Source organism: Kryptolebias marmoratus, linkage group LG5, assembly GCF_001649575.2.
Source record: "Kryptolebias marmoratus isolate JLee-2015 linkage group LG5, ASM164957v2, whole genome shotgun sequence".
Taxonomy (NCBI): domain Eukaryota; kingdom Metazoa; phylum Chordata; class Actinopteri; order Cyprinodontiformes; family Rivulidae; genus Kryptolebias; species Kryptolebias marmoratus.
In genome coordinates, this window is record NC_051434.1 from 5,655,539 (window position 1) to 5,669,191 (window position 13,653).

The 13,653-nt window shown below is 40.3% G+C and overlaps 1 protein-coding gene across 1 annotated transcript in view; it reads left to right on the forward strand.

Annotated features, from left to right (window-relative positions):
• Positions 1-772: 772 nt before the first annotated feature.
• samd12 (sterile alpha motif domain containing 12) overlaps positions 773-13,653 on the forward strand; it is a 98,837-nt gene continuing 85,956 nt past the window's right edge. Inside the window, exon 1 of the mRNA XM_017429726.3 lies at positions 773-1,376. Coding sequence (XP_017285215.1) covers positions 1,316-1,376 — 61 coding nt within the window. The 5' untranslated portion in view covers positions 773-1,315. The remainder of the gene's footprint in view (positions 1,377-13,653) is intronic.

Below are 13,653 nucleotides of genomic sequence, written 5' to 3' on the forward strand. Positions count from 1 at the left end.
TTTGTCTGCCTCTTTCCTGCCTTTACAAACCCCAATCAGTTGAGGTAGAGCTCCACTCATCCTGGTTCTGGTCCTGCTGCAGGTTTCTTCCTGTTAAAAGGAAGTTTTTCCTTTCCAATGTCACCAATGTGCTGCTCAGGATGGGGGAATGCTACAAAGTGAAGAGTCGACATAATCTGTTGACTTGGATACATAACTGTTATTAACTGGCATTTTATAATGCACCATATGAGACCATATTGTATTATAATTGGATGTATGATTTGTTTTTTTTTTCTTTGTACAATGCCCTGTGATGACTTTTATTTTGAATTGATGCTATATAAACTGAATTGAATTTAGGCTTTTGTCTCTTTATTGTAATCTTTGCTATAAAACGTGCAATAATTAAATATTTGAGGCTTTCCTGTTTAATCTGTGCTGTTCTTTATCCTGTTCATTGCCTATATTTCAGCCAGTGTTAATCTGTGAGAGTTGCATGTCAGAAACCACGCGTTTAATAAGATTTATTGATGAAATAGTGCGGAACGCGCCGAGCCTACATTTCCCAGGATGCTTTGCGGCGCGGCGGCAGCAGCAGCTGTGCGCTCCGACTTGCCCGCAGCAAAGTGATGAAAACACGCCGAACAAGGTGGAATGAGAAGGCGTTGAGTTTTATTTCGCCTGCTCCCTTTTGAAAGTGATGCCTGAATGTGAGGAGTAGCGGCATGGCTGTCCAAGGTAAGGCTCTGCTCGCCCTCAGGTGACAGCTTTTTGTCTCATTTTAAAAAAGGTATCCAGAAGGTTTCCCAGCCAGACATGGACCGTCTATCGGGTCAGCTGTGATTGGGTGATGTGGCAGCAGGAACACACGGTCATGTTTCTGCTCTCGGGTCTCCGTGCAGTTGAAATGACACACACCACTGGAATCCTCCGCCTTGCCTGGGTACATAAACGCACCATAAAGCCCGTGAACGCCTCTGTTTTCATTGTTGCTGTGGAGCTCCGCGATTGGAGAAAGCTGGTTAACAGGTTTTTTTTTTCTTTTTTTTTTTTGCATAATCGTCTCTCAGGTTTACCTGGCAGCTTGTCAGGAGGAAGAAGCTCTGACACGATCTGCTGTTTTTAGGGGCGGATAGTCACGTCCAGTGAAGGTTATTGTTGTGTTTTGATGCAACAGAGCGTTTCTCCCTCGGACCCGTCGGTTTGAGGCTCCCCATCAGCCGGCAGGTGTTCGGACATGTGGACACGGAGACAGGAAGTCACCCGCGTCTTCCTCGTGATTGTCCAATTTCCATTTTAATTAGGGCGCTCGTTCTGGGACATTAGAGCCGGGATGCTCGGCCAGTCTCCTCACCTCATCGGAGGCATCCTATGGATCCAGAATCCGATGAGAGGTAGGCTGGACAGGAAGGGTTGACGCAGACGAGCTGTGGGACCTGTTTACCTCCTTTTACATGTCATTCTCCTGTTTCTTTTCTGAGACATGACTGGTTTGTCCTGGCTGGTGCTGTGGGGCTGTAGATCAGGGTATTGATCCCTGTATTTGTGTAAAAAAACTGAATATATCTGGAATTATGTTGAGACGACTACAGTATTACTGAGTATTTTATTGCCTAAAACTTTTGAAGTGGGTTTCTATGGAAAGGTTATGACCAATTAATATCTTACCTGTTGTAGATAGCTGCTTGAACGAAATCAGTTAGGAGAAAATCGACTAATTCTGACCTACTAACGAGCTAATGGCTAGTCCGAAAGTCCAATGTGGATTGCTGCCATCTTAAAAAAAACTCCAGCCTGTCCTGATTTGGCTCTTTGTGTTTGTAGTTCTTGTTTTCTAGACATTATTTACAATTTAACCTTATCTGTATATTGTTCTATTTTAGCCATTTCTACAGCAAAATGTTCAGCTCAGTTAAAAGATGGCTGCTGTGACTTTTGGGTTTGGAACTTTTATGCTTCTCAAAATATTTTCCTCATAGACATACATTAAATTCTTCAATTACTTCAAAATTATTCTATGAAATCGGATTTAGTGTGGTTATGTTTGTCTTTTAATAGTTTTAGCGTTTAGCTAGCATTTGCTGCTATTCTTCTGCTTCTTTTAGCTCATCTTCAGCCTCTTCAGCATCCACGCTGCTTTCTACAGAAAAGTAGTTGCTCTAGTTTAATATTAGGTTTAGTTATTTGATCACATTTTTCCAGATCCCTGTGTTCAGTGTGTCTGTTGTTGGTTTCCTGCCTGTCATTTATCATTGTTTTCAGTGCTTCGGTCCACTCCTCGTTACTCAGCTGTACCTCGTTTACTAATCAAACCAGCTGCACTCACTTTGTCATCATCTCTCCATCATATTTACCCTCCCGGCTCACTTCTTTCACTCGTTCTCAAACTGTTTGTTCTCCTTTATTATTCCCCCGTGCGCTCCTTTAGGTTTTCAGCTGAAGTTATTTGCTGCCTCGTCAGCTTTTTGTCTTTTCTTAGAGTTTCAGTCTTCTTGTTTTGAATGTTTTATTTATTTTGTGTGTGTGTGTGTGTTTGCACATTGGATCCTTAATCCACAACATCCCAACTCAATCTCAGAAGTATCATAGCAGTTAATGCGAACACAACTTTGTGAACCTTTACACCTCGGTGTTGCGCAGTTATTACAACAGAAATATTATAATATTCCTGCTGGAGGGTCCCCAGGCTGTAGGGAAGTGCTACAGTTAGCTGCTGCTGCTTAAAAACAGCTGGAATAAATAAATTTAAACTATTCTAAAGAGCTTAATAGTCCAGGAAAGATAATGCATTTAACCTTTTCTACACTTTTAAAACTCGAAACCATCAAAAGTTTGACTTGCAGAATTTATTTTCTACTGTTATAAAAGCAGCGTTTGGAAACTGTTACAGCTGTGAACCTCAAGTTTTCATCATAAAGAAGTAGACGGAAAAAAGGAGTGTTTTACTTAAAAGCCATATGGTGATGACTGATTAGGATTGATTTAGGAGCCAGTGTCAAAGCTGTTTTTTTAACAATCAAGGGAACCAGTGATCCTCTTTAAGAAGCCCTCTTTTGTTTGATTTTGCGCCATCAGTTTCATTTCTTAATCTTCATATACATCTAAATATGCCAGATTGAAAAAGAACAGAGCCAGTTCTATAAGGTATGATGTGTTCTGGTCAGTAGGAGGAACAGCATCCAGCTCAGAAACCTTTGGAACATCCTCCTGAATTTAATTATCAGAAGTGAAGCTGTTTATGTTGGAGCTTTTTGAAAAAAATCACCTTTTAATAATTTAACCCTGAGGCTCGATGGGGGTCACTTCTGTTTGATTGAATGCTTTCATAAATGTTGTTCGTATAAACGCATCCATATTTCTCCTCTTTAGAAATAACCTTTTCTGTATATTTAACCGAATATAAAGAGCTCCGACAAAATAAGAAAGAAGACGTCACTTTCTACTGACAGATACGACATTATTCCCTTGAAAGGTTCATAATCTTCTGATCAACATATTCAGGAGGTTGTTGTTGTTGTGCAGAAATAAAGAACCCCCTGCCGTCAAAGACCCCTCGCTGTAGGAGGTGTTAACAATGTTCTGCCCACAAACATGCCTGACTTTAAAATCAGCTTAGCTGTTCTTTTAAAAAAATGGCAAAAATTTGTCTAATTATTCAGCCGATTCAATAAATCCTTTGCGTATACTGTTAATCCCGACTGTAGGTTTTATATTTATGATTATTTGTCTCCCATAACTTCAAAACGATTAGCTCTGATGATTTTGGTTCCTTGTGGTTCTGACTGCTGACTGATTCATGTGAAAATGTTGATAAGGCTTTAAAGCTTGAAAGAAGTCACTGATTATACTATACTCCTCTGTTTCTGTATGTCCTTTTTCTTATAATTCATTGAATTTAATTGGATTATAACTGGATTGAATTGGTCTAGTTTTTATCTTTTGTTTTGCATGTATGACATTAGATGAAATGTTTGTTTTTTTGGCTCCAGGGAAGCAGCCTTCCTGTTACTAAAAAAATCCTCACATTTAATTTGATTTTATTGTTTCTTTTATAGTAATACCTGACAAAACGATCCCATCTCACAAGGAAAAAAAAGTCACTTTAGTAAAATAAGAGGTTTTCAGAAACGAGCTGTAAAACCTGCGGTTGATTTTTCTTTGACTCACAGAAACACGGAGGGAAGCAGAGCATCGGATGCACAGTTTTGATCTGAGCAGTTTGTGCAGCTGTGGTTTCAGTGCATTTAGTCCCGATTCACTGACTCGTGTCTTTGACAGAGACGATTTACGAGGAACATCTCTATTCAGCGAAGCCACAGCAGCTAATATTTCTGTCAGAAATGGGGGAGAAAATCTCAAAGAAAGAAGTAGCTTTTCCAAAACACGTGGTCTGACTGGAAAGAAATCTGCAGCGAAGCTGTTTTGAAATTATATAAAATATCTCAGCATGTTCAGTCTCCAAGACCCTGTTCAGACCTTTAATTTACATCCACGGTGAATGATCAGATCACTAATAGACTGAGATAAATACAGATGTTAGTTCACCCTCCTCTCCCCTCGCTCTACAACACACTTATTAGATCGTGGCAAATTTGGAAAATCTTTTATTGTGAAAATAATCATGACAAAGCTACACTTGTAGTACTCATAATATAGATTTTATTCTACAGTTTTCAGTATCTTCTGGACGCTGTTGAGCATCCTCACCACGCTGGATGCTGTTTTTAGGTTTTGCTCAGTCTGAAAGATTTGTTTTGTACGAAATCCCGACTTTTTCAATCTGGGATTTTAAGGCATAGGTGGACTGTTTGTTAAAAGTGGAAAGGCTTGGCCGTAGCGTTGTTTAATTCGTTTCACTTTCAGCATGTTTAAACAACCCAATCAGCCACCACAAAATGGCTAAAAATATGATTTTTAGAACCCGCCCCCCCCTTTAACATTCATTCTGTTTTTGTACTTTGTCTTCATTGTTTTCCTCGCAGTAACCAGTGATCTGCACCCTTAAACTTGCCACATTTAGCTAAAAATAGTCTCTTTTGTAGACAAGGCTTGTATCAAAGCAGCTTTGTTTAATTATTTATGACTGAAGCTAAATTGTCTCTGTGGGTGGGACAAAACTGTGCAGCAGCATCACTTTTATTTTAAGATCACGTTTGAGAACAAAACCCAGCTCTGCAGGGTCACTGTTTTCTCTCCTCCTGTGCTGTACTAATAACTCCTCTAAGACAAAATATAGGTCGTGCATTTAATAATTTACGACACATGAGAGGACAATAAAGCTCTGCGAGAAACCAGCACTCTGGAAAGTGAAGTTCCCCATTTGGGCTTTACTTGGAAGTGGCTTTTACTTCGCTGCGTTCAGCATATTCATTTTATGTAAAAGCTACAGAAATGTGTGCATTGCTCTTCTGTGGTAACACATCAAGTCAGCAAAATATTTGAATTGCACTCGAGGGGGGGATTTAATCAGGTTAAAAACATTCCTTAAAGTTCCTAATGTCTGCTCTGTGAAATGTTTGTCCTTTTTTCTTGAATGTTGAAGATTATATCAGATCATTTGTCCTTTAAGATTGAAACAATATGTTCTGTGCTGTTCTTACTATTAATTATTCACACATTTGTCGAGTTCTTTTTCAATCACTGGTGTTTTTCTTTTTGGAAATCCAGTAGATTGCAATGTGTACGAAGAATAAACTAACAGTTATAGGCCAAAAACAAACAAACAAATGATCGGCTCTTTTTCTGACTAAAGTTTGACTTTGACTCTTGAAAAGCTCATTAGTTGACCTCTAACTGTGGAAAGGAAGTGCTTTGTGTAAAAGAAATGAGAAGATTTATTGTTGCCGAGTCAGTTTTGACATGAATTTGTGACTGAAAAATATTTATTGTGCAGGTTCAGCGCTGCTGAGAGATGTGGGCTCTAGATGCATTTATGGAAGTGTAAACTTCTGTCCAAGTGACCATTTTTGCTTTAATTTGTGCACTAAGTAAACATGTTTTACATGTTTTAGCTTAAGAACCTGGAGTGACTGAGTTTGTTAGGAGGACTCTTCATTAGGCCTGCAGGATATTAGAAAAGCGATATTTGCGATATTGTTGTTTATTATTGTGATAAAGGCACATTTTTCTCACTTTCTCTTCTGTGAGTGGGCATCAAGGCCACTGAGAGTCTGTTGGATTGATCAATTATCTTATTAGTGTGCAGAACATGAATGCATGGTACCTGAAACGTAATGGTTTATGATTTACTGCAGTCCAAGTAGCCTTTTGGGATATTGTTATTGCGCTCGCTGATTATGTGGCGATGATACAGTTTTGATATATTGTTCAGTCCTAATCTTTATGTAAATATGTTCAAAATGTCCAAAAACAACTGGCAACACGTTATTCTTAACTTATAATAGGAAATCTAGAACATGAAAAGTCTTATTTGATGCATCAAAGATCTGCTGCACCAAAACATTTTGCAGCTTTTCATGAATTCGTCTCCATTTTCTGTGCTTGCTCTGGTTTTTGTTTTGTTTCAGTGGACACACTATAATCTGCTGCCGGGATGTCCTCATTGTTTCTGAACTGCACAGTCCCCGGGCGAAGAGAAAATATAATTACTAAAAAGCCGAGGTTGTATTGATGCACCACGTTGTTTCAGATGCTTTCTGGAATCAAATATTTACAGATGTCTGCTGTGATGGTTGCTCTTTATGAAAGTTTTTGCAAGGGTTTAATCACTCTTCACCTGTATGTGTTGAATAATAAGAATGAAAGAGTTGATTTTTTTTGGACATTTATGGTAATTAAATAACATGAATAGTCTTTTTAATGTGTTGTGAAAGTAGCAGCTTGTCTGTTAAGTTACAGACCTCTGATTATCAGCACGCCTGCTTGTTTATAACTTTGTGCTAATTATCAGTGATCCTGATAGACTGCTTTGGCCATTTCTCAAAACGAGCTGGTTGCACTTTTGCTTGTAGATCTTCACAGCTTTTGGACCTTTTTTACAGAGCTCTTCTCTCCTGCAAAACATTTCTAAACAGCTTCTGTCTCTGTTTGAAGTCCTTGACATTGACCGGTACGGCCATTGTCTGTGTTTGATTCCTAATAATCATTCTGGAGAACATTTTCTCTTAATTTGATTAGGAGGAAGGCAGGGACGGGACGTTTTACAAGGCTAATAAATGACTGTTTCATGGGTTTTTATGGCGACACGTTCACTCACACACAAGCGTCGGGATGTGGACGTCATGTCCAATCACAGCAGTGTTTACCCCCGTGGCTGAAGTTGTTCATTTCACTTTGCCTTTGTTGCCTCTCTGCCTCCTTGAGATGTCCTGCCTGCGCACCCATTCAGAAAACTGGATCTAACCCTGGAACAGCTCCAGCAGAATGAACATGTTTATTTGAGTCGCTGAAAACGGATTACACCTTATTCAAATTAATCAGGAGCTGCTATGGCGTATCATCTTTCCAGCCCCGTTCAGCAGCAATGAGATTAAGGTGACAGAAGATGAAGCAAATGTCATAAGAGAGCAGCGTTGTGTAATCCTCCTCCCCTGGGTGGACTTACACACATCTTTGATTTACAGCAGTGAAGTGCTGCTGCCTGGAACTCGAGACTGAAAGCTAAGCAGAAACAAAAGTGGACACAAATCTCTGCTTCTGTTCTTATTACAAACCAGGCTTTTTTTTAAGGCTAGCAGAAATGGCTGTTCCTTGCAGGTCAGATGAGTTTCCAAACACCTGGATGAGTCTTTTGAACAGACTTAAAGGGTTTACTCGATGCTGTTAAACTGGATCCGTCTCTGGCCTGAATGCCTCGCTCAGCTGACTCGACTTGTCTGACTGCCGGCTTATGTAGATTTAAGACCCGGCAATAAAAAGACTGCAAGGTCCGGCACTCGGGGCTAAAACCTTCTATATAACATAACAAAGAGGGTTGTTTCAGTTTGTGTCTGCATCAGGTTTATTATATCAATCAGTTTAGTTTCAAGGATAAAATAAAAATGTAAATCTTTTAACTTGTACTGCAGGGATGAAGCTGTTGTATGTTTTGGTTGTTGTTGACTCATTGGGCTTATTTTTCCTTCTAGATGTCAGGAGACTAAACAACATGTGGGAGTAGAGCTCGTCATGAAACCCAGGCAGTTGAGGGATCTGCCGCTTTGAGCAGATTTGTGTGGCTTCTTGGTCTGCGGTCTGAATTTGGACATTTCTTCACCAATTTCTTTGACCCAAAACAAAACGGTCTCCTCCTTTTTAAACCACATTTAGTAACGGCAGCTGTAAATATTTCCATCTTATTTTCCAAGGATTGAAAAAAAAGGTGACCGTATTTTCGGTTTCTGCTCTTTCCCTTTGAGCCATTCCCAACTCCCGGATCTTTTACCTCATAACCATCTCTTGGCACATCAGTTTCTGTGTCCTCACCTTGTTGGTTGATTTTTCCCCTCCTATAGCTCCTTCTCCAGATAAGAAAGTATCTTCTTCTATAGACCATTCAAAGTTTCTTCAGATCTTTAGCAAATCTGTCAAATCCTAATTTAAACATGAACTTATCTCCAGAGACTTGTTCCTGTACCTTTTAATGTGCCACCATTCTTGAACACTCATATTAATTTAAACCATAACCAGGATTTAGTTGTTTTTACAGGTTAAATCGTCTAAAACTACTAAAATTTCTGATCATTTTTAACAGATTTATAGCAGAAACATATGCATAAAAAATAGGATGTTGGGGGTATTTGTCTAGTGGGAAAGATCATGATTTCAGTTTTTATCTCAAACTTTAAGACAGGTGTCTCTTCTAGCTGCAGGATATGTTGATTTTGTTCTTCCTCTCTTGAGGTTTTCAGTATTTGGTGCTTCGTTACATCACTGAAAAAGGAAAAAAAGTCTCAGCTTCTAAACTTATACCTGATGAGTACTGACATATAGGAAGGCATCAGAGGAGGTATATGAAAATATTTTACCTCACATCCTAAAGGGTTTTTTTCAGTCTTTATTCGTGTCTTACGTAAACCAGTAGTGAACGAACTTGGGTTGTCTTTGAGTTAAAAGGCACTGCGACATCAGAACGCTGTGTGGGACTTTATGTGGAATTTAATGCAACATTAAATTAGCTGACTGCACGGGTCCTCGTCTGCATCACTAAAGAGGGCAGAACAGAATCTGCTGTATACTGTAGCTCCATCGACCTTTTGAGACGTATATCAGCTGCAGGGAAATTAAACCCGTGGGAGGAGACCAATTTTGCTGAATCCTCTCGTCGTCTTTTTCCCATTTCACCCTTGTGAAGCGCATCCGTTACTTTGTGCACATCACTTCTGCTTCCTCTCAAATGAGGACTTTTGTGGTTTCTCTGAATATTTGGCACCCTGTTGTGCCAAGTGCAGAAACTTGGCGGCGTGTCAGATCCACTCCCTGATGACCATGAAGCTTGCCGCCCTGCCTTCGGCTGACTGATTGGAGCTGCAGTTTGTGTGGCACTGATTGCACATTGAGCACAGATGGACGGAGTCAGAGTCAGGTGAAAACTGTCATTATGTCACACTTTTGGCAGTGCTGCAAAACAGATTCTTCGGATTTCTCCTCTGGAAGGACTGGATTACAACTTTATAGCCAGCAAATTAGCATACGTTTTTGTTTTTTTTTACTGTAAAGCTAATTGGTTGCATTCTCACTCTAAAAATGATTGTGGTCAAACTTCCACATTCAGCACTCCACTGTTGTTCTTCACTTAACGCAGTGGTGTCCAGTCCTGGTCCTAGAGGGGCCACTATCCTGCGTGTTTTAGATGTTTCCTGCTCTTCAGCAGGTCTTCAAGTTGTGCAGTCATTCAAACCAGGTGTGTCAAAGCAGAGAAACATCTAAAACATGCAGGATAGTGCCCCCCCAGGACCAGGATTGGACACCACTGACTTAAAGGATGCTGGAAGTGGAGAACATTTGATCGTACGTGAATGTGTCTTTGACATCAGCCTGGCTGCAGCGTCCCTGATGGGAACAAGGATCCCTGACACCCAGCAGATCACTGGGGTCGGCCACGCTGCAGAAACTGCCAAAGTGTGTATTAAAACACAAAGAGGAGGAGATTAGATGTTGAAACGGTCTCTAGAACTTATCAGTAGCTGTTGCAAATGTCCCGGTGGCAGACATGAATATTCACTTCTGTCACCTGGAAGGCTTCTTTAAAGTTTATAACTGTATGCTTCTCTGTAGGGATGCGATTTGAGCACCTTTTAAAAAAAAAAAATCCAACATTTAAAGGTCACGCAGTACTGGATTGTGTGCATTATTGTTTTGATCGATCAGGCACAGCTTGATGAATGACTCCAGTCTTGGATCGCTCGCCCTCTTTTGTTATCGGCACTGAAAATGTTTCTCCTGCATCCGTTCTCTTCAATATTAGAGGTTTTCAATTACTTTGAAATGAAAGCAGCATTGTTTGAAGGAAAGCGCAGTTTTGAAATAAAGATGTTGCCTGATCTGTTGGTGCTCAGAGTATGTTATGGGATGAGATACTACCTCTTAATATCAGATCAGTATCTGTAAAACTGGCTCAATTATAGCCGTTTTTGTTTGCTAATATTGATCAGCTGTTGCTGCTATCTTGAGTCAGGTTGACTCCAAAAGGTTGTCAGATGTAGAAGAGCATCCATCCTGATTTACATGATCACCTGCCTTTCATGGCAGTGGGCAATAAATACCAGTTTTTGGTATTTTTATTGTTGTTAAGTCCAAGATTTAGAGACATGACGTCTGAGAAATATTGTTATTTGACCTAGAGAGCAAAGTAATCACCGTCACCAGATGGATAAAACTGTACGCACAAAACATACACATTCACTTTCACCAGGTTTTAAAACAAAAACTTTCCTTTTTCTTCTAGTTGCTGTTGAGAAGTGGAGAAAGTTTGCCTTTAAAAATAATCACAGACTTTATTTAGCTTTATTATTTGGCTCTAAATGAGGAAAGTCTATTTTTGTCGTCCTTTCACTTTTTGCCTTTGAAGCCCACTAACAGTGTTCGTTCCAGGGATACACGCTTCACTGCAGCTCAGGCGAACAACGGCTATATTGGGCTTCTATGAGTTTGCACTTTAAAGTGGGTCATTTCAGGGTTTTCTTTTCTTTTCCTCTCACCAGCTCTCTGTCATTTTATCCCTTTTTTCTGTTTCTGTCCAACTTTCTTCTTTTTGTGGCCCTCCCCCTTTCTGCATCCTCATCCCTCTTACTCTCTGCATCTTGGAACAGTTCGAAGCGGAGAACATCTGCGCCCGTTTGACACAGAACCAGCCAATCGTAGCTGATCGAGCCCCAGGGTTGTGAAGGCCAGTGTGCGAACTTTAAGCGCAGTTAACTTTTGATAGGATGTCACGGTAAATTAAAAGCTCCATAAAGACTGAAGCTGGCTGACTAACTCTGTACTTGACTTTACTCTGATACCTAATCGTTCTATCAGTTCAGAAGAACACATGAAGAGAGACACTAACCTCTTGGGCAAATCTAAAAATAGTTTAGGTTGCTTGAATATTGAAGAATAATAAATGTGGTGTTTTTATTGCATTCTTGCCTAACTTCTTATTTTTTTGTTCATGGTTTCTACATATGCATGCAGGGACCGTGTGAAATGTTGCAGCCATGCATGCAGTTTCATTCATTTTGCAGTTCAGACATCAGACTGTCTGCACTGGTGGGCCATGTCACTTAATGCACGTTAGAAAAGAAAATATGTACTTTACAACAGCAACACGAACAATAAGAACAATGTCTGTCTGACCATACCCTTGCAGGATTACTGTTTTAGTAATAAATATCTGAAACTGCCCATTTTTTTGCACATTTTTTCTCAGTCTAGGCCACGTAAGAACTGGATTTACATCTGGTAGCTACTGCTTTATCTTTGCCATGATTTGTCCTATAATTAATGCACTGTTGAAGTTCTTAAATAGTGAGAATTTTACACATGCAGCTAACCATGTGTATAAATATAACTTCATATTAACTGCTATTATCGCCTTTTTTCAACCTTCAACAGAAGTTTAGATGATATTAACGATATAACCACAACAGTGGGTGAAAATAATTCTTAAGACCACGAATCAATCAATTGAATCTGTGTCGAAATCCTGCTCTGCATTTTTGATTTACAAACCTGATTTGTGCATCTTAGGTCCAAACTGGGAGGACTAAATGCTCACTGGGTGTGTTTTTTTTAAATGATAAGAACTATGACTCAGATTCAGGAGTGATGCTGTGATATTTAACACAATAAAGCAGAGTTTATGGAAGTGGTTTGCTCTTTAGGCCTCGTAGCCTCCTGGTAAATCTAATTCCAGGTATTCATGTAAATCACTTTGAACCTCTCGGTGAAGTAATTGTGCTGTGATGTTAAAACTACTCTGGCTTTTTAAACGGAGAGTTTTGACCTCACGTTCTGTGAGTGCCATCCAAGTTCACCTGAGCCCCCGATTGCGGAGCCGCCCGGATCATGAATTTTAATGTTGCACGAGAAGGTTGGTGAGTGACTCACACAGAAGTACGGCGAAAGGAGGAAAAGTGTCCTACTTTTTCAGTGTTTGAAGCCGAAACATCTCAACTCTGCGAGTGGTTGACTTACCTAACTATATGTGCTCTCAGTCTGAAAGCAGGGATTTCTGCTCTGAATAAACTTTAGTTTGTTCCAGGCCATATTCTGAAAATAACAGCTGATTTATTAACATCTTCTCTGTCACTGGGACCTTATCTCCGCAGACATGTCTTCCTGGAGGGTCCTGTCCAAAACATCCTGTTCTGAAAGCCACACTCTTCCCTCCCTGTCTGTTTCTATCCTTCAAACATTTTCCAATTAGTATTTGAGTGAGTGTATAAGAAGGATCTATCTGTGCCTTCTGTCACCAAGTGATGGAAAACCTCGACAGTGAGCAGATGCACCGATAATTAAATGTTTAGGGTTTATTTTTGTCCATTTTGGGAGCAGAAAAGTCGGTGTTGCTGCTGCTGTATGTGCCTTTTGCTTTGCTCTCTGTGAGAATCAGCGCTGCTCGTGTGTTTTGTGAATAATCGGTTCACGTCTCTGAGGACAGACTGTGCTCCTGCACGGATGTGTGGGAAGGTGCAGAGCAATAACAGATGGAAGAAACCAATCATATCTGTGAAAAACATGTGCCGATCGACACCTTTTAAACTGTTCGGTGACGTCGGTGCTGAAGGTTTATTATTTTGTCACATTTAATAGGCAAACAGCTGTGCGGATGACTAACAAGCCATGCTGCTAAGATCCTGTCGGCTTCGATGCCAAACCTCCTCTTTAAATTCCTAAGATCTTCTTTCAGCGCAGTTTGGGAAGGATGACGACGCTCACATCCTTCCTGTCCTGTACACTCATCCCTATTAGCAGCATAATTAGCTTCAACTCTTTGCTAAATGTCCTGAAAGTGAGCAAAAGGTCTCAGAACTGATTTTAGTTCCTACAGCCTCCAGTCATCTGGCTTCCTTTTTGGTTTTTGTGTTTGTTTGTTTTTCCATTAAGCTTTGTTTTGGGTCAATACAGCTGATTCTGTTCCCAGAGCAGCTTCTCCTTCTCTGTGGGAGGCAGACGTTGAGACCGAGGTCTCGGCGTCTGAGCGCCCGCCGCCCACACGCAGCAAACAGACCCACTGCTGGCTGTACTTTG